Below are 19,229 nucleotides of genomic sequence, written 5' to 3'. Positions count from 1 at the left end.
TTTCTCATATACTTTCTCATCATGCCTGGCATTATATACAGACTTTTACTTTACTGAGATTATTTTTACAGGGACAATGCACATTAATCAGCGTTTCAGTAAAAGTGCCGGTTTTAGCCAGCCGGCTAATTTTCAGTACTTGCAGTACCTGGGCAGGTTATTAAAAACAACTATAATAACAATACAGACAAACAAAGAGCAGTGAGAACATGCAGAGCAACATATGACAAGCAACACTTAGCACACAGACAGACAGACAGAGCAATAGCACAAAAAGAAACAGAACAAAATATATAAAAGCAACAAGCAAGCTACAGACAAAATATATATTTTTGTAGGCTGTCGTTGTAAATATGAATTTGTTCTTAACTGACTTGCCTAGTTAAATAAAGGTTAAATAAAAAATATAAAGAAACAACAGATAGCAATGTACTGCCGCTTTCCATGTTAACAATGATGTTCACAAGTCTGATTGTCCTTTAGACATGTCTTTATGTATTTTGTGAAGGTGAGATAGGTGCTGCACAGAGAAAGCAGTTTGAATAAAGGTGTTTTTCCTTGATTAAGGGAATTATACAGTCACTTCTCATGGCAAACCTTGTGGATCTGCTGCCAAGGCTTTTGTCTTTGACAAAAGTGCTAAGTGGGGGGAGGGGGGTGGGGGTCAGGCCATTTAGGATCTTGAATACCAGACATGCATCGGTTTATTGCACAAGATTTTCTGAACTCAACAGCTCATGCTTTCTGAGGATGTAACAGCAGTATGTTAAGTAAGGGGAGTATCATAGAATTGAAGTACTGTTTTGCTGTCTCTGTAGTCAAACAATGTCATATGTATTGGAAATTAGCTAGGTTCAATTTGGATATTCGAGTTACCCTTTTCACCTGCTTTAATTTTTGGGGGGTACCCCCCTTTTCTCCCCAATTTCGTGATATCCAAATGGTAGTAACAGACTGGTCCCATCGCTGCAACTCCCGTACGGACTCGGGAGAGGCTAAGGTCGAGAGCCATGCGTCCTCCGAAACACAACCCCTTGGACAAGAGAATGCTACTGGTAGGTAAACATACATTCATAATCCATTGTCCTAGATTTGAAACAGAAACAAATCTTTATATCTCAGCAAAAATCTTACCCAAGTTTGTTGAATGCCACAACCATATGAACTACTGCATTGGTGTCCATGTTTCAGGTCAAATAATATTTGCCACCTCATAAAAAGGAATGAGTTCTGCCTGGTGGAACACTGACTATGTCCCAAATAGCACCCTATTCCATATATAGTGCACTACATTTTGGATGCAGCCTCTCTACCTTCTGGTTATTGGTGGGCAATTAAGTTGAATAGAGAAAAGGAGCGAGTCTAGAGAGGGTTATAGAGGTTTTAATGAGATGAGAAAATGAGAGGTCAACTCGGGGTCAGTGGTTAAGGCCTAGGTGTGTCAGAACAAACTGTATAAACATGTGACCACTTGTAGGAAAGGTCACAGGTCAAGAGCTCATGTCAACGATATGATTGAGGAGGCTCATGCTGAAGAATTTCATTTTGGAATCTCACTATTAATATATCCCCAAATATAAATAATTTATTGTACATCTGGTGTTTTTGTATTATTTATTCATGTTCATTCATTTATTCAAATTGAAGGATAGTCAATGAAACAAAATGCATATTGATGTAGTGTAAAACATGGTTTGATATGTGATTTATCAGTTCCCCTTCCTTCAACACATTACATTTGTGGGACAATTATGTTCTCACAGCTGAATGTTTTTGGATGTTTTGCAGTTTTCTCTTTTAAAACCTGTTGAGGCTCGGGGGCAGTATTGAGACATTTTGAAAAAAATATGTGCCCATTTTTAACTGCCTCCTACACCAACTCAGAAGCTAGGATATGCATATTATTAACACATTCGGATAGAAAACACTCTGAATTTTCTAAAACAGTTTGAATGGTGTCTGTAAGTATAACAAAACTCATATTGCAGGCAAAAACCTGTGAAAAATAGATTAAAAATTTTTTTGAATTTTGTGACTGTACTATTTAGTGTCATTGTTTTATAGATACCATAGTGAGAAAGGATTCATTTCGCAACTCCTACGGCTTCCACTAGATGTCAACGATCTTTATAAAGTTGTTTGAAGCGTCTATGATGAACAGAGACCGGATGGCAACGAAGAGAAGTTGACCTCCCTGGGATGTCGTCACTTCATTATTGGCTGCACCTGCGCAATCATGTGATGCGATACATTTTTCAAAGACGTTTTTCAAGACACAGGAGAGGTCGGGTTGAAACATTACTGATGTTTCACGTTAAAAATGGCTCTAAAGATTGATGCTAAACAACGTTTGACATGTTTGAACAATGTAAATAGATTTTTTTTTTACTTTTCGCCGTGAATCCCCCCCGCGCTACTTTTTAGTAGCCTACCGAAGCGCTAACAACATGGAACAACTTGGAGTTATTTGGACATCAATTATGAACTTTGTCAAAAGAAACCACATTTGTAGTGGACCTGGGATTTCTAGAAGTGCCAATGGATGAAGATAATCAAAGGTAAGGGAATATTGACAATAGTAATTTTGATATTACATGGTTACATATGGTGCTAACCTGTATAGCCTAGCCTATTGTTCTTAGCACAGCACCCGGTTTATTGCAAATTGTGATTTCCCAGTAAAGTTATTTTGAAATCTGGCATTGCAGTAGCATTTACGAAATGTTAAACTATGAATATTTGAATGACAATAATATAATTTACCAATGTTATCGAATAGTAATTTTGTGATTTGTAACGTTGTTCACCGGAAGCATTTGAGAGAAAAAAAATCAGATTTTCACCGCTTCGGTAAAATGCTGTTTTTGGATATAAATATCAACTTGATGGAACAAAAAATGCATGTATTGTGTAACATAATGTCTTAGGAGTGTCATCTGAGGAAGATTGTCAAAGGTTGGTGTATAATTCTAGCTGGTTATCCGCTTATGGTGACGCCTGTGTTTGAATTGACAAAACATTACACACAGCTATTTTCAATGTACTCTCCTAACATAACCTAACTTTATGCTTTCGCCGTAAAGCCTCTTTGAAATCGGACAATGTGGTTGGATTTAGGAGATGTTTATCTTTCAAATTGTGAGAAATAGTTGATTGTTTGAGAAATTGAAATTATTAGATTCTTGCAGTTTTTGAATTTCCCGCCGTGGTCTCTTGACAATGAATCCCGATATCGGGATAAGATCCCCAACAGGTTAAGATTAGGAGTAGTGTTGACATTGTCGGAAAAGAAAGGTACAGAGAAAGAGATAATGGTTGAGTAGCTTGCAGTTGAAAGGTGAATCAATAGTCTGAATGAAAGCATATCGAGCTACAAATAACGTTTTAAAAATAGCCTTCCTTCCTTATTTCCTCCCTCCTTTCCTTCCATCCTTATTTCCTCCCTCCTTTCCTTCCATCCTTATTTCCTCCCTCCCTCCCTTCCTTCCTTCATAGATATACACAAACCGGTACTATTGACACTGGAAGTTCAAGGGAGGACAGTCAGTGTCAACGTAGTAGAGTCAATAAAATATGGGTCAGATGTGTCTGTTAATGTCATGGAGATGAAAGAAGAAGAAGAAGAACACGCCTGACATAATTACATAACAGTCTGTGGAGTCTCCTTCAATCATGGACCCCTAGGCGGTAATGCGTTCCAGATGTGCTTGTGTTACACGTGTACACCAATTTGAAATCAACTTCCGCTCTCGGCTCTCACAGCAATGGCAATAAGAGCTCATCCAAAAACTTGCAGAGGGTAAATAAAAATAGGCCTGTTCATTCTCACTGTTTGCTGCAGGTAGACGGTTGTGCCAACATGGTTGTGCTGAATCTGTGTCTATTCTAATTAACAAAAACTATTGGGCCCAATAAATAGTAAAACATATATTGTCTCTGCTAAAAGTGGATCTCTGTGTGCTCGCGCGTGTGTGTGCTTGCCTGTGTGCCTGCACATGGGCATGTGTGTGTTACTGTCCCTTCCCCAAGGTTTCTGCCACCAATTTCTCCCCAGCGATGGTCCTCCCTCCCAATCTTTTCCTTCCCTCAAGCTAGCCTACCTCTCCCCTCTGCCCCCCTCACCTTCTGTCTCCACCCCAACAATAACACTACCCCACCCTGTCTGTCCCTGACTCCATGTGTAAAACCCTGTGCCCCCTTTCTCCTCAGAGTGCTAGCTCCCCTCCAGGGCCTCCACACTCCCACACTAACATCTGCTTCCTCCTCTCCTTTGTGGCTTGAGCTTTTACAGATGTGAAGCAGCAGAAAAAAAGAGCAGGGGGAAGGAATTCACCACAGCAGAAATACAGGACTGGACTGGAAGGATGGCAGACAGTACTTGCAAAGGCAATGGGATGGCTTCTCTTGAGCCTCCCGCAACTATTATGCAGATGTAGTGTAATGTAATGTAGGGTAGCGTGTGTGTGTGTCCACTGTTTGATTGGTTATGGGATATTACTAAAACGTTCCTATGTGTGTTCTAATTCATTTCTTTAACAGAATGTAATAAATGGGTGTTCAAACAGAACCTCCAGACATAGCCTATACATTCCATCCGTTCTGTATTGTCAGAGCCCTTAAGCATTCCCGTCATTTTTCATGAGTTATCAACTTTGAAATGGGCTCAAATTAAGATCTTTTTACCAGTTTTTTATTTAGTATTTCTAGCTATTCTTATTGTTATCGATGTTGTTTTCATAGTTTTTATGTGTATCACTTTGCTTTGGCGATATTGAATTTGAATTTTAGAGAGAGAGAGAGAGGCTGACTCAGGATTCTCCTCCTCCCCTCCCCTCTCTCTCCTCTCTCTCCTCGGCTGATCGACACGACTTGCAGAGACTTCTACGAGAGGTAAGTTACAGCCTGCTTTACTATCAATCACATTAACTGTCATTCTGCGGTAGCTTCTGCACAATGCCAAGAGTTTCACGCAGTCTCGCATCTTTTATTTGGCTACATTAAATGTAATGCCTCACTGATGGGCGTCGCCAGAACTTGCAGAGAGGAGGATAGAGCAGCACCAGAGAGCTGGTCAAGTTGCATATCAGCAGCCGCAGCTTGTTTCAATAGTTGGCTGCCTCTCTACATGACCATAGAGGCATGGCCGTAATTAAAAACATGTTTTTTAGGAACTCAATCTCAAATTACTGTTGAGAGTTAGAATTGTAGAATAGACAAGGTGCAATTTCAAAACTTAGTTGTGCATCAGCGCTTTTCCTCTTGCTATATGTCACTCACTGACAGTCACTCAACTAAACCATGTCATAAAATAGACTTCACACTCTTGTTTATCACTATCCAGAGCTCAGCCTGTTCTTTTCCCTCAAGGTTAGGAACTCTTTGAAGCTTTTACTCCTTTGACCATCTGCTTCTGTAGCTATACTAATTGCATACACACATTTCTTTCCCTCTCCAGTGGTTCCTGGACTTTCCGGAACTAATCAGACTAATCGATCCCTACATTGATCATTACATTGATTATTCATTAACCCTGCTGTATGATTAATAATTCATCATGGTTTATTGATTCATTTACATTTATTAGATCATTCTCCTATCAATTAGTCTAGGGGAGAATCTCAATTGTATACTCCTTGTGTCCTCTCTCCTCGCCTCCTTTTTTAAAACCCATTGGAGGAGAAGTTCAGAGGGGAGGGATCTCTGGCTTTCTCAATCAATGGGTTTCGAGAAGAAGGCAAGGAAAGATGACACGAGGAGTGTGCATTTGAGATTCTAGTTAGCTGGCTAGACTATCTAAATTTGTAGTAATCAGGGCAAATTATCGACAGGTAACACTGGGCCCCCATTGATTTTGTTTGTCACTCTCAGTCAGATATCATATTAGCATGACATTTACAGCTAATTCCTTGCAATTCTACACGGTTTGCCATGGGGTGGGGATACATTTTTGCAGTTTTAAAGCTAATTCCATGAAATTCTACATATTTTGCCATGACTTATGTCATGCTAATATGATATCGGAGTGTGAGTGACAAACAAAATTTCACAGTATTATTCCAACATCATAGTGTGGACTTATATATTAAAACAAGAAAAATCACTTTTTTGACTACACTGAGCCTTTAAAAATGAACAGAGCAGAAATCGCCATTTCCTGTTTGCAAAAATTCTAGTAGTTTGCATAATTTCAGTTTATGTGACAAAACAAGAAAGTATATTGTAGAGAATATTGTGCCATTTAAACAACTGCCACATAATGAAAGTGATTGTGACACCCAGATTTACTGAAAATAAGATACACTATGTACACAAAAACATGTGGACACCCATTCAAATGAATGGTTTTGGCTATTTCAGCCACACCTGTATAAAATCGAGCACACAGTCATGCAATCTTCATAGCTCAGTGACTTCCAACATGACACCGTCGTAGAATGCCACCTTTCCAACAAGTCATTTCGTCAAAAATCTGTCCTGCTAGAGCTGCACTGGTCAACTGTAAGTGCTGTTATTGTGAAGCGGGACGTCTAGGAGCAACCACAGCTCAGCCGTGAAGTTGAAGACCACACAAGCTCACAGAACGGAACCGCCGAGTACTGAAGCGTGTAGCGCTTTTAAAACATCTGTCCTCGGTTGTAACACTCACTACTGAGTTCCAAACTGCCTCTGGAAGCAACATCAGCACAATAACGTTGGTCAGGAGCTTCATGAAATGGGTTTCCATGGCCGAGCAGCTGCACACAAGCCTAAGAACACGCGTTTTCTGGAATGATGAATCACACTTCACCATCTGGCAGTTCGACGGACAAATCTGGTTTTGGCGTATGCCAGGAAAACACTTCCTAACCCAATGCATAGTGCCAACTGTAAAGTTTGGTGGAGGAGGAATAGGCCCCTTAGTTAGGCCCCTAAGTTCCAGTGAAGGGAAATCTTAACGCTACAGCATACAATGACATTCTAGACAATTCTGTGCTTCGAACTTTGTGGCAACAGTTTGGGGAAGGCCCTTTCCTGTATCACCATGACAATACCCTCGTGCACAAAGCGTGGTCCATACAGAAATGGTTTGTTGAGATTGGTGTTTTGAAGAACTTGACATGCCTGCACAGAACCCTGACCTCAACCCCACTGAACACCTTTGGGATGAATTGGAACGCTGACTGCGAGCCAGGCCTAATCGCCCAACATCAGTGCCCGACCTTGCTAATGCTCTTGTGGCTGAATGGAAGCAAGTCCCCGCAGCAATGTTCCAACATCTAGTGGAATGCCTTCCTAGATGAGTGGAGGCTGTTATAGCAGCAATGGGGGGACCATATTAATGCCCACGATTTTAGAATGAGATGTTCGGCGAGCAGGTGTCCACATGCTTTTGGCCATGTAGTGTATGTAAGGCCACATATGGCCATATTACTTTTCCGTATGGGGCAGCTTGCTCCGAAATGCTAATGTACATGATTTATCTAATGCAGATTAGGCTACTGCAGCATTCCACATGGCTTTATTAGCATGTTCTCTGGTCTAGCACACCACCAGATCATATAGCTTTAAACACAGACGGTACCATGTCACTGCTACTACACGCCAAAGTCAAACTTGATTAACCATGCTTGTGTTACCATCGCCTTGGTCTAGGACTGCAGGCCAGCTTTGCTGTAGTGTATGGATATTCACTCAAACAATGTTTTCTGGATCAGTTGAATCCTGATTCATAAAGTCAGCCTTTATACTCTGTTTGCTCTAGAGATCTACCCAGTGTGAATCCCAAATGGCACCCTTTTCCCATAGAGCCCAACTTTTTTCACCAGGGCCTAAAGTACTGCACTATGTAGGGTATAACGTGCGATTTGGGATGGCGTCCAAATGTCCATCTTCTAAACTGTAAAATTGAACTCTGTGGCACAACTATCAACTAAAGAGGCTGAATGATTTAAAGCACTCCTTAATATCAAATCAATGTAGTTATTTCTGACCCTTCGGTAGTAGCAAAACATTTGGCCCATAGCTAGCCTGTACCAGAGGTGGGACCAAGTCATTGTTTACAAGTCACAAGTAAGTCTCAAGTCTTAGCACTCAAGTCCCAAGTCAAGACAGGCAAGTCTGAGTCAAGTCTCAAGTCAAGACCGTCAAGTCTCAAGTCCTAAACTTTGAGTTTCGAGTCTTAAACAAGTCATAATGTGCTCTTTACCAAATGTAATACCATTTCATATTTTTAACAAGAGTAATAGTTAGTATATTACATTTACGCAAATCATGAATGCTTTAAAAAAAATCTATACATTTATTATTTTCCAAATAAATGTTATATTTCCATGGAAATACATGGGTAGCCATGAGAAAGACCCCCCCCCCCCCCCAATAGTGATCGCCTATCGAGGATCGCTATGGGGCACAATCGGCGATGTAGGCTTGTACACAATCACCCAACCACAATCGCCCAACCTTGTTTTAGGAACAGCAGTAACATCAGGCAGGATTTAGGCTACCAACTGCCAAGCCAGTTGTAGCTCAATCTTGCGTGCAATGGTCACGTTCCCGCACTGACTGACTGTGTAGAGGCTCATTGATTTAATGTTACGTTAGCCTACATTATACACTAGTAAAGTAATAAAATATATTAGCCACGACTTACCGTTCTTGGTGCAGCTTCAAATGTCGAACAAATTTGGAAATTGTTGCGCCTCCATCTGTAATTTTCTTCCCGCATGTTTTGCAAGTTGCAATCCGTTTTTGTAGATACAGCGTCGTCTTTATATCCGAAAATAATAATTTTGGGTATCATCTTTCCAAGGGCTCCCTCTGAATTCACCCACCGACGTTCCTCTGCACTGCCACGCACCACTTTTTCTCAGCTGGCACAATTTCATTGGCTGCTGTCCGATTCAAACTGTAATCCGTTAAATTAAGAGTTTATGTGCAGCACACTTTTTTAATAGCATAATTTTTTATATTTGGGCTTGGGGAGGGTGTCAAGTCAGGTCGAGTAATAAGGCTCAAGTCCAAGTCAAGTCACGAGTCATTGGTGTTAAAGTTAAAGTCGAGTTGCAAGTCATCATATTTGTGACTCGAGTCTGACTTGAGTCCAAGTCATGTGACTCGAGTCCACACCTCTGGCCTGTACAATCAAAAAATTATCAAGATACTGTACCTCAGTACACTTCACAAGTTTAAATGGTTCACATTTTTTGCAGCGATTAAGCATTTCATTGTACAGAGTACTATGCTGCATTCCGTGCATATGACAATCAACTTTGATTTGATTTGAAAATCCCAGAAAAAGACCATCAAGATCACTCAGATGTCTGCAGATCATGGCCATTTATTTCAGGGACATTATGGAAGAAGCTATAGCATTGCTATACTTTTGGTTTGTTGATGAGAGCCACACTAGTGTTTCTTCTGTGGATTTTCATTGGACCACTGGCCCTATGTTCTGTCACTGCAATGAGCTATGGATCTAAAATGGCACCTTAGTATAACAGCTGTGTTGGACTGTCTGTCTGAGACTATAGGGCTGGCATCATAGAAAATGATCAATGATGGTCATGGTTTGAATAGAAGCTCCAGACAACAACAGTGGTTGCTGTCTCATGGATAGTTCATAGCTAGCTCAAATCAAATCAAAGTTAAATCAACATTTATTACAGTGACATGCTTACTTACAAGCCCTAACCAACAGTGCAATTTTTAAGTAAAAAATAGTTATTAGGTAAACAATAGATAAGTAAATAAATACAAAAAATAAAACAGTAAAATGACAGTGAAAATATCAGTAGCGAGGCTATATACAGGTGGTACCGGTACAGAGTCAATGTGCGGGGGCACCGGTCAGTCAAGCTAATTGAGGTAATATGTACGTGAATGTAAAGTTAAAGTGACTATGCATAGATGTTAAACAGAAAGTAGCAGCAACGTAAAAGAGGCAGTTGGCGGGTGGGGGGTGGCGGGACACAATGCAAATAGTCCGGGTAGCCAATGTGCGGGGGCACTGGTTAGTCGGGCTAATTGAGGTAATATGTAGGTGAATGTATAGTTAAAGTGACTATGCATAGATGATAAACAGACAGTAGCAGCAGCGTAAAAGAGGGGTTGGGGGGTTGGCGGGACACAATGCAAAAAGTCCGGGTAGTCATTTGATTACCTGTTCTGGAGTCTTAGGGCTTGAGGTAAAAGCTGTTGAGAAGCCTTTTGGTCCTAGACTTGGCACTCTGGTACCTCTTGCCATGCCATAGATGAGAGAACAGTCTATGACTGGGGTTGCTGGGGTCTTTGACAATTTTTTTGGCCTTCCTCTGACATCGCCTGGTGTAGACGTCCTGGATGGCAGGCAGCATAGCCCCAGTGATGTATTGGGCCGTACGCACTAGCCTCTGTAGTGCCTTGCGGTCGGAGGTCGAGCAGTTGCCATACCAGGCAGTAATGCAACTAGTCAGGATGCTCTCGATGTTGGAGCTGTAGAACCTTTTGAGGATCTGAGGACCCATGCCAAATCTTTTCAGTCTCTTGAGGGGGAATAGGTTTTGTCGTGCCCTCTTCACGACTGTCTTGGTGTGTTTGGACCATTCTAGTTTGTTGGGGATGTGGACACCAAAGAACTTGAAGCTCTCAACCTGCTCCGCTGCAGCCCCGTCGATGAGAATGGGGGCGTGATTGGTCCTCTTTTTCCTGTAGTCCACAATCATCTCCTTTGTCTTGATTACGTTGAGGGATAGGTTGTTATTCTGGCACCACCCGGCCAGGTCTCTGACCTCCTCCCTATAGGTTTCCTCGTTGTTGTCGGTGATCAGGCCTACCACTATTGTGTCGTCTGCAAACTTAATGATGGTGTTGGAGTCGTGCCTGGCCATGCAGTCGTGAGTGAACAGGGAGTACAGGAGGGGACTGAGCATGCACCCCTGTGTCCAGTGTTGAGGATCAGCGTGGCAGATGTGTTGCTACCTACCCTCACCACCTATGCGCGGCCCGTCAGGAAGTCCAGGATCCAGTTGCAGAGGGAGGTGTTTAGTCCCAGGATCCTGAGCTTAGTGATGAGCTTTGAGGGCACTATGGTGTTGAATGCTCGGGTTCATCATTCCTAAACCTTCCCTGCTCCCATCTATGCAAATATACTGTATGCTTTCTCTGGCTCCAAAACCACTCTTTTTCCTACTGTCCTGGAACAGCAATGGGACACGTAATAATTCAGTTGCTAAGCAGAGACTGATATTTCAGATTATGTTTTTTTCCAATCTTATTTATGTGGATATTCATTATACCACTATAGCAAACTTTTTTGGCCCACAACCACATTTTAATATCTGAAAATGATTGCGACCCCAACCATGTGAAAAAAATGCATGTAATTAACAGCCAATGTTTACTTTGTTATTTGGGGTCATGGCAGTTCATTGTAAAACATTCTAACAGTATTTCTGATTGTGTTCTCAAATCACAATCATATACTTTTAATGTGGGGCTATGACAGTCAATTGCAAATTAGTCTGACATAATGTCTCTTATCTCACCACCACTAAATAGATGGGTGTACTTGATCCATGTCGCGTCGGAGCTTCTCAAAGTCAGGGGATGTGGTCGACAATGCGCACCTCATCTCTCCTCTCACATCCAACCTGGATCGATATTGTTTTTTTTCTAATACAGACGAGAGCACTGAATCAGAGTACCGTAATGTCCGAACTATTAATCGCACCTGAATATAAGCCGCATCCACTGAATTAAAAAAAAAATATTACTTTGAACATAAATAAGCCGCACATGTCTATAAGCCGCAAGTGCCTACCGGTACATTGAAACAAATGAACTTTACACAGGCTTTAACGAAACACGGCTTGTAACAAAAATAAATAGGCTTTAACGAAACACGGCTTGTAACAAAAATAAATAGGCTTTAACGAAACACGGCTTGTAACAAAAAATAAAAAATTTGCAGTAAGCTTTACCGGTAGTTGTCTTTTTGCACTGAGTCAATTCCTCACGCTGCTGTTTCCAACGTCTTATCATCGACTCATTAAGACCAAGCTCCTGTGCAGCAGCTCTATTTCCTTTTCCAACAGCCAGATCAATCGCCTTCAACTTGAAAGCTGCATTATATGCATTTCTCCATGTCTTTGCCATGATGAGGGTGACAAAATGACTACCGTAATCAGAATGATGGGAAGTTTGAGAGCGCTCGATTTACTCTAAACAGTAAACAAAAAAGTTGTTTGACCTTTAACCCGTTCGGCAATTTCATTGGTCTAACGAAAGCTTCATGCCGCCAAAAAACTGAGCACGTCACAGAATGTGTTTTTTTTTTTTAAAAAAATTGAAAGCGGGAAAAATCCATATATTAGCCGCTTCATTGTTTAAGCCGCAAGGTTCAAAGCCTGGGAAAAAAGTTACGGCTTATAGTCCGGAATTTACGGTACCATGAGTTTTAATGCTCTGAGGGAGACGGCACAGTATTCCCTTTGAGTCATGAACCAAATCTCCTTCATAGTGACCTGTGAATGCCTTATCTGCTGCATTCGGTCACATGACAGCTCGATCAGCTGTTCGATTTCACTTAAGGGCATGTCAGCTGAGCCAGGGTCACAGTCAAATGGATTTTGCTGATTTGTTCACTCGTCTGTATAAATGTTTTGTATTTCCCCTTAATGCTTGCATTCAGTTCGTTCAGTTTCCCAAATATGTCTATTTCCATAGGCAAGGAGCACATTTTCACACATTAAGTCAACAAAGTGTTTTACATCCATTGCGAATAACAACAGTCCCTCTCCAATTCAAAAAATCTTTCCAACACTCCCCCTCGATAACCACCAAGCCTCGGTGTGAAATAGAACATTGTCATGCTCTGATCCCATATCTCCACATAGTTTTGCGAACAGGCATGTACGACGTAGTTTACAATCAAAGTTACCTGCTGCGTATCTCAGAGTTCTGCGCTCAGCTCTTTTGCTGCCAGTTGCCCTCGGTGTATCCATTATAGCTCAGTGGGTGTATCATACAGTGCATCCATATGGCAGAGGGAGAAACATTTATAACTAGAGTGCAGAGGCCTGCCGCCGTCCTTGTCCATTTACAGCACTTACAGTGCTAGAATATGTAATTTGGGTGAACTATCCCTTTAAGGGTAAAAAGGTCAAAGGTTGTGTCTAATCTGTCTGTTGACCTTCCTTGTCCTCCCAGGTGCAGCAGCCATGTTTGACCGCCTCCTCCTCCTGAGCCCCGTTCTCCTTTTCCTCCCCCTGGTCATCCCTGTCCCACCCCCGGGAAATGCCTCTCCTGCCCCCTGCCGCCGCTGCTGTGATGACCTGGAGCCACAGGAGGGCCCCCCTGTGAGTGGCCTGAACCAGATACCTGAAGTCCGCACCTTCATCAACATGACCATCCTCAAGGGTGTGCCTGGATTGTGCCTTTACACCTGCAATAGACATAGCTTGATCCCAGGTCTCTTTGTGGTGTTTTGCCAACTCCTATGGTGGTTGTCATGCCAAAGACAAAACAAGTGGCAAAACAGCCTACACTGTACACAATGACTGAGTTCCATTTGATTGGATTATCAGTATGTGTATTCCGATCCAAGGCTCTACTCAATTGGACCCCTGCTCGCATTTGACACATTTAAGAGGCTTGGTAGGATGCTAGACACTGAGATTGGCTCGGTGTACATGTGATTCACCAGAGGAGAATGGCTGCCCCTGGAGTTAATGAGGCTGTTAGGTTTCAAACTAACCTTTTCATTGAATGCCTTTATTTTTTTCTCCAGTCAGTGGACTGGAGGCTAAAAGGTCTGCTGCCATTTCAGAACATTAACCTGGCATTGAACTTGCTGATGTGGCAGAAAACATGACCAATAACGTAACAGTTTGTGTGTGTGTGTGTGTGTGTTTGCGTGCGTGTTTGTGTGCTCACTAGAGAGCGTGACTTAGCTTTGAAAAACATGCTTTGGCTTTCCAAAAATAAAGCTGCAAAAAAATATATATATATCCTGTTGAAGATAAGCAGAACTCCAGAACCCTAAATTCTCAAATACTGAATGGTCTGGAGTGACTCCAAGTTTCCGTAACATTCCTCTCGAATCACTCTGGAATCGAGAAAATCTGGAGAAAATCATAAACAATCTATCTACACAAAAGCTTCTATGGTCCATGTTATACTAACTTTAATCTCAACATTACCCCATTTGGACCTTTAGTCTACATTACTGTGTCATAGTGCTGTAAGGACTCATGTGCTGTATATTTTCCATCTTGCCTCACAGGAGACAAGGGAAACCGTGGGGAAAGGGGGACACCTGGGAAGTCTGGTGAGGAAGGCGCTCCTGGATCCCGAGGGCCAATGGGCCCCAAAGGAACCAAGGGCCAGGCGGGCCCCTCAGGGGACCCCTTCAAGACCCAGGACGCAGCCTTCTCGGTGGGTCGTCGCAAGTCCCTCCACAGCGTGGACTACTACCAGGCCCTGGTGTTCGACACAGAGTTCGTCAACCTCCACGGCCACTTCGACATGTTCAAAGGAAAGTTCTACTGCTACGTCCCTGGGATTTACTTCTTCAACGTCAACATCCACACCTGGAACTTTAAGGAGACCTACCTGCACATCATGAGGAATGACAAGGAGCAGGCCATTGTGTACGCCCAACCCAGCGAGAGGTCCATCATGCAAAGCCAGAGCCTTATGTTGCCCCTTGAGCTCAATGACGAGGTGTGGGTCCGGCTGTACAAGAGGGAGAGGGAGAACGCTGTGTATAGTGACGATGTGGATGTGTACATCACCTTTAACGGATACCTCATCAAGCCCACCCTGGAGTGAGATGACCTGCTGGGTTATGTTCAGTAGGCACAAACTGGAAGAAAACACCCTAAACAGAGTCAAATGGGGAGGTACTATCTGGACTTGTCCAGGAAGAAACGCTTGTTTTCCTTTTCCGTTGCAAAATGTTTTAAATGTTTTGGTACGGTGTGCGCTTATGAACATGATCCCCAACTGACCTGAGGGGAGGGGGCTAGAGGTCAGAGTTCAGGAGGGCACATCGAGAGGGGGCCTCTTTATGCAGGGTTTTCATTGACGCACACACCCACTTTTAAGTGCCTCTATACGGTGCAAGGGGATACTGGGGGCTTGTAAGGTAATGACTCCAAATACATATACTCCTTCTTTTCTTTTTTCTTTTTTTTTTTACATAGACTCCTTCTCTCCTGTATTGAAAAATAAATATTAGATGTACAGTGGGGGGAAAAAAGTATTTGATCCCCTGCTGATTTTGTACGTTTGCCCACTTACAAAGAAATTATCAGTCTATAATTTTAATGGTAGGTTTATTTGAACATTGAGAGACAGAATAACAACAAAATAATCCCGAAAAACACATGTCAAAAATGTTATCAAATGATTTGCATTTTGATGAGGGAAATAAGTATTTGACCCTTCTGCAAAACATGACTTAGTACTTGGTGGCAAAACCCTTGTTGGCAATCACAGAGGTCAGACGTTTCATGTAGTTGGCCACCAGGTTTGCACACATCTCAGGAGGGATTTTGTCCCTCTCCTCTTTGCAGATCTTCTCCAAGTCATTAAGGTTTCGAGGCTGATGTTTGGCAACTCGAACCTTGAGCTCCCTCAACAGATTTTCTATGGGATTAAGGTCTGGAGACTGGCTAGGCCACTCCAGGACCTTAATGTGCTTCTTCTTGAGCCACTCCTTTGTTGCCTTGGCCGTGTGTTTTGGGTCATTGTCATGCTAGAATACCCATCCACGACCCATTTTCAATGCCCTGGCTGAGGGAAGGAGGTTCTCACCCAAGATTTGACAGTACATGGCCCCGTCAAATGATGCGGTGAAGTTGTTCTGTCCCCTTAGCAGAAAAACACCCCCAAAGCATAATGTTTCCACCTCCATGTTTGACGGTGGAGATGGTGTTCTTGGGGTCATAGGCAGCATTCCTCCTCCAAACACGGCGAGTTGAGTTGATGCCAAAGAGCTCCATTTTGGTCTCATCTGACTACAACACTTTCACCAGTTGTCCTCAATCATTCAGATGTTCATTGGCAAACTTCAGACGGGCATGTATATGTATTCTTGAGCAGGGGGACCTTGCGGGCGCTGCAGGATTTCAGTCCTTCACGGCGTAGTGTATTACCAATTGTTTTATTGGTGACTATGGTCCCAGCTGCCTTGAGATCATTGACAAGATCCTCCCGTGTAGTTCTGGGCTGATTCCTCACCGTTCTCATGATCATTGCAACCCCACGAGGTGAGATCTTGCATGGAGCCCCAGGCCGAGGGATATTGACAGTTCTTTTGTGTTTCTTCCATTTGCGAATAATCGCAACAACTGTTGTCACCTTCTCACCAAGCTGCTTGGCGATGGTCTTGTAGCCCATTCCAGCCTTGTGTAGGTCTACAGTCTTGTCCCTGACATCCTTGGAGAGCTCTTTGGTCTTGTCCATGGTGGAGAGTTTGGAATCTGATTGATTGATTGCTTCTGTGGACAGGTGTCTTTTTTACAGGTAACAAGCTGCGGTTATGAGCACTCCCTTTAAGAGTGTGCTCCTAATCTCAGCTCGTTACCTGTATAAAAGACACCTGGGAGCCAGAAATCTTTCTGATTGAGATGGGGTCAAATACTTATTTCCCTCATTAAAATGCAAATCAATTTATAACATTTTTGGCATGAGTTTTTCTCTATATTTTTGTTGTTATTCTGTCTCTCACTGTTCAAATAAACCTACCATTAAAATTATAGACTGATCCTTTCTTTATCAGTGGGCAAATGTACAAAATCAGCAGGGGATCAAATACTTTTTTTCCCCACTGTATATGTTGACAAGGAGGCTGGGTGGGAAAAGACCTATGACACAAGGAAAGAGATGTCCCCTTAAAGACACAAACCCCTTTATGACCATCTGGCTGTAATGGATTTCACTATTGGTTGTTAGCTTTATTAAGAGTTGTCACAGAGAACAGACACACAGGTTGAAGTGCTTTGAAACCATTAGTGATTCGATAAAGCCTGGTTGCCTTTTCATATGCCCTAATACTGTCATTTGTCTCAGATGTTTTGTCTGGACACTAGACCAGTGTGTATGCTGTTTTTTTAGTGTTCAGTTTCTGAGCTCTTGATCAATTTTGGCTGGTAAAGCTGTTCATAAGATCCTGATATTTTCCAGCTGGATATCAGTTGCACAGTTGTATAAATGAAAAAGACTACAGTAGTCATTACAGTGGGCTTGCAAATTTGATCTTGCAAGTTCAAATAAGAATAATATGATACTAGTTCAGTCTCAACAGGGATCCCTTGGTAACAGGATACAGAAATGTTATTTACAGTTTGGTGCTGTTTCTGTTTGGTCTTCTCTAGTCAGAACATGATGCGGAAAACTAAGAGTGCCAGCTGGAATAGGGTACCATTGCACCATTCAAACAGGGTCGACATGGATCAAGTATTCAATACCGCAAATAAGCCCTCTGAAGTAGAACGATTCATAGATTGTTACTTTTGGAATCAACTCAACAAAAAAAATGTATGAACAGTTCTCTTTGCAGTATTTCCTTCAATGACAGCAGCTGAGACAAGTCTTGTGAGATTTGGCGCCTTGCACCTCAGGGAATTTACATTTTTACGGAAATATCAGAGGTTCCTTGTGTGGTACTATTTTGCCAGGTACTCTGAAAAGTAATGGCGTAAAACTCCAACAGTAACATTGCTTCAGGAAATAGAGCATTTCGGAGTCTAAAATCATCACAAATCCAGTTGCCAGCAGTAGCCTTACTGTATGCTGAAATACCCTACTTAATACATGGTGCTAAAACATCCTTCAATCGTTTTGAAATTCACACTGTAAATGCTTGCAAATGTGTGGTTTTACTGCAGGTTTATGAATGTCTGTGTGAGAGTCAGCGATGGGCTTTACAGGTAAATAAAAGGGAGGGGGGCTGTTTTTATAAAGATTCAAAACAGGATGTCAGAGGTGCAGGTGAGTTTCCTCTAGTCAGTCGTCCAGACAGAGCTCAACCCTCATATCACATGCAGAAGGATGTCCAGAGATAAAACAAAGATAAACTGTTGATCAAAGGGTTGATTAAGTGTGAAAATACAGAGAGTGAATGAAGGACAAATATAATTCTATATGTGTTTAATGGTGTGACAGACAGTTGCTTTTCAATGGAATGGCAGAGTGCAAGCTATCCAAAACCCTACCAAGTACTCACAGTACTGTGGCCCTCATGAACCAATTCCTAACCATACAGGTCAATGGTTTTAACAACAGGTGGCATTCTTCAGCCAAGTTCAAACCTCTTCACACAGCACTTTGTTGAATGTTGTTTTTGTGTCAGAATGGGGAATGAGTTGATAGGAGGTTGGCTTTGGGAAGCTGGCCATTCAGGGGAGAACTTTTAATTTAGAAAGTTAGCTAGTAGACACAGGGGTAGAGATGTAATAATTCGAAAACTATTCTTCCTTTATTCATGAGAAAATGCTCCAATGAATTCAGAACTGTTTTGCTGTTCAAGTTACTTGATTGTCTGTCTCCTTATGGTGCTAAATAATTTACAAAAAGGTGCTACATTATATTTTGGTTTGTAATTTAAATAAATGTACATATTCTGCTTGAACATGAATGACATGACCAATACATATTTTACATTAACTTCACAAACCTTTGTTAATAAAGATATTGAAACATCTTTGTCTCAACCTCAAGCTTGATTGTTCCACACTTGATACATCTGTCAAACAGCTGCAGTCGAGCAAGGAAATGTACATAAGAGAAGAGGTCAACACATACTTTTACATGTCTTCATAAATTAACAACCTCCATTGTTATAGGACCGATTATCTGTTATTTTGAGTGTTGAGGGATTATTGTAGCCTTCTACCAAAGGCAATAAAAATATAATGGTTGGATGGACCGGTTAGTGCGCTAGAGTGGAGCCGAGTTCAAGTCAGCCACCTCCCAGTTCTCTATGTCACAAGAACACCCTTGAAATAACTAGGGCCTCCTTTGGACATAAAAAAACACCACAGAGAGAACATATACTGCTCAAAAAAATAAAGGGAACACTTAAACAACACATCCTAGATCTGAATGATAGAAATAATCTTATTAAATACTTTTTTCTTTACATAGTTGAATGTGCTGACAACAAAATCACACAAAAATAATCAATGGAAATCCAATTTATCAACCCATGGAGGTCTGGATTTGGAGTCACACTCAAAATTAAAGTGGAAAACCACACTACAGGCTGA

General features: G+C 41.9%; 1 protein-coding gene across 3 annotated transcripts; it reads left to right on the top strand.

Moving 5' to 3' along the window:
- Positions 1–2,443: 2,443 nt before the first annotated feature.
- Positions 2,444–15,329, top strand: LOC106607451 (complement C1q tumor necrosis factor-related protein 1). Of its 3 annotated transcripts, XM_045720644.1 has the most exons (4): positions 2,444–2,558; positions 4,283–4,890; positions 13,165–13,374; positions 14,240–15,328. In XM_045720644.1, exons 3-4 carry the CDS (start codon positions 13,176–13,178, stop codon positions 14,785–14,787), a joined length of 747 nt encoding a protein of 248 aa, XP_045576600.1. In that variant the 5' UTR covers positions 2,444–2,558; positions 4,283–4,890; positions 13,165–13,175; the 3' UTR covers positions 14,788–15,328. The 3 variants fall into 3 exon arrangements, with proteins under 3 accessions (XP_045576600.1, XP_045576599.1, XP_014059886.1); XM_045720643.1 differs by lacking the exon at positions 4,283–4,890 and having other exon boundaries at positions 2,502–2,558; positions 14,240–15,329; XM_014204411.2 differs by lacking the exon at positions 2,444–2,558 and having other exon boundaries at positions 3,207–4,890.
- The last annotated feature ends 3,900 nt before the right edge of the window (positions 15,330–19,229 follow it).

Source organism: Salmo salar, chromosome ssa06, assembly GCF_905237065.1.
Source record: "Salmo salar chromosome ssa06, Ssal_v3.1, whole genome shotgun sequence".
Classification (NCBI taxonomy): domain Eukaryota; kingdom Metazoa; phylum Chordata; class Actinopteri; order Salmoniformes; family Salmonidae; genus Salmo; species Salmo salar.
Note: the sequence above shows the minus strand (reverse complement) of the source record. Positions and strands in the feature narration are given on the sequence as shown.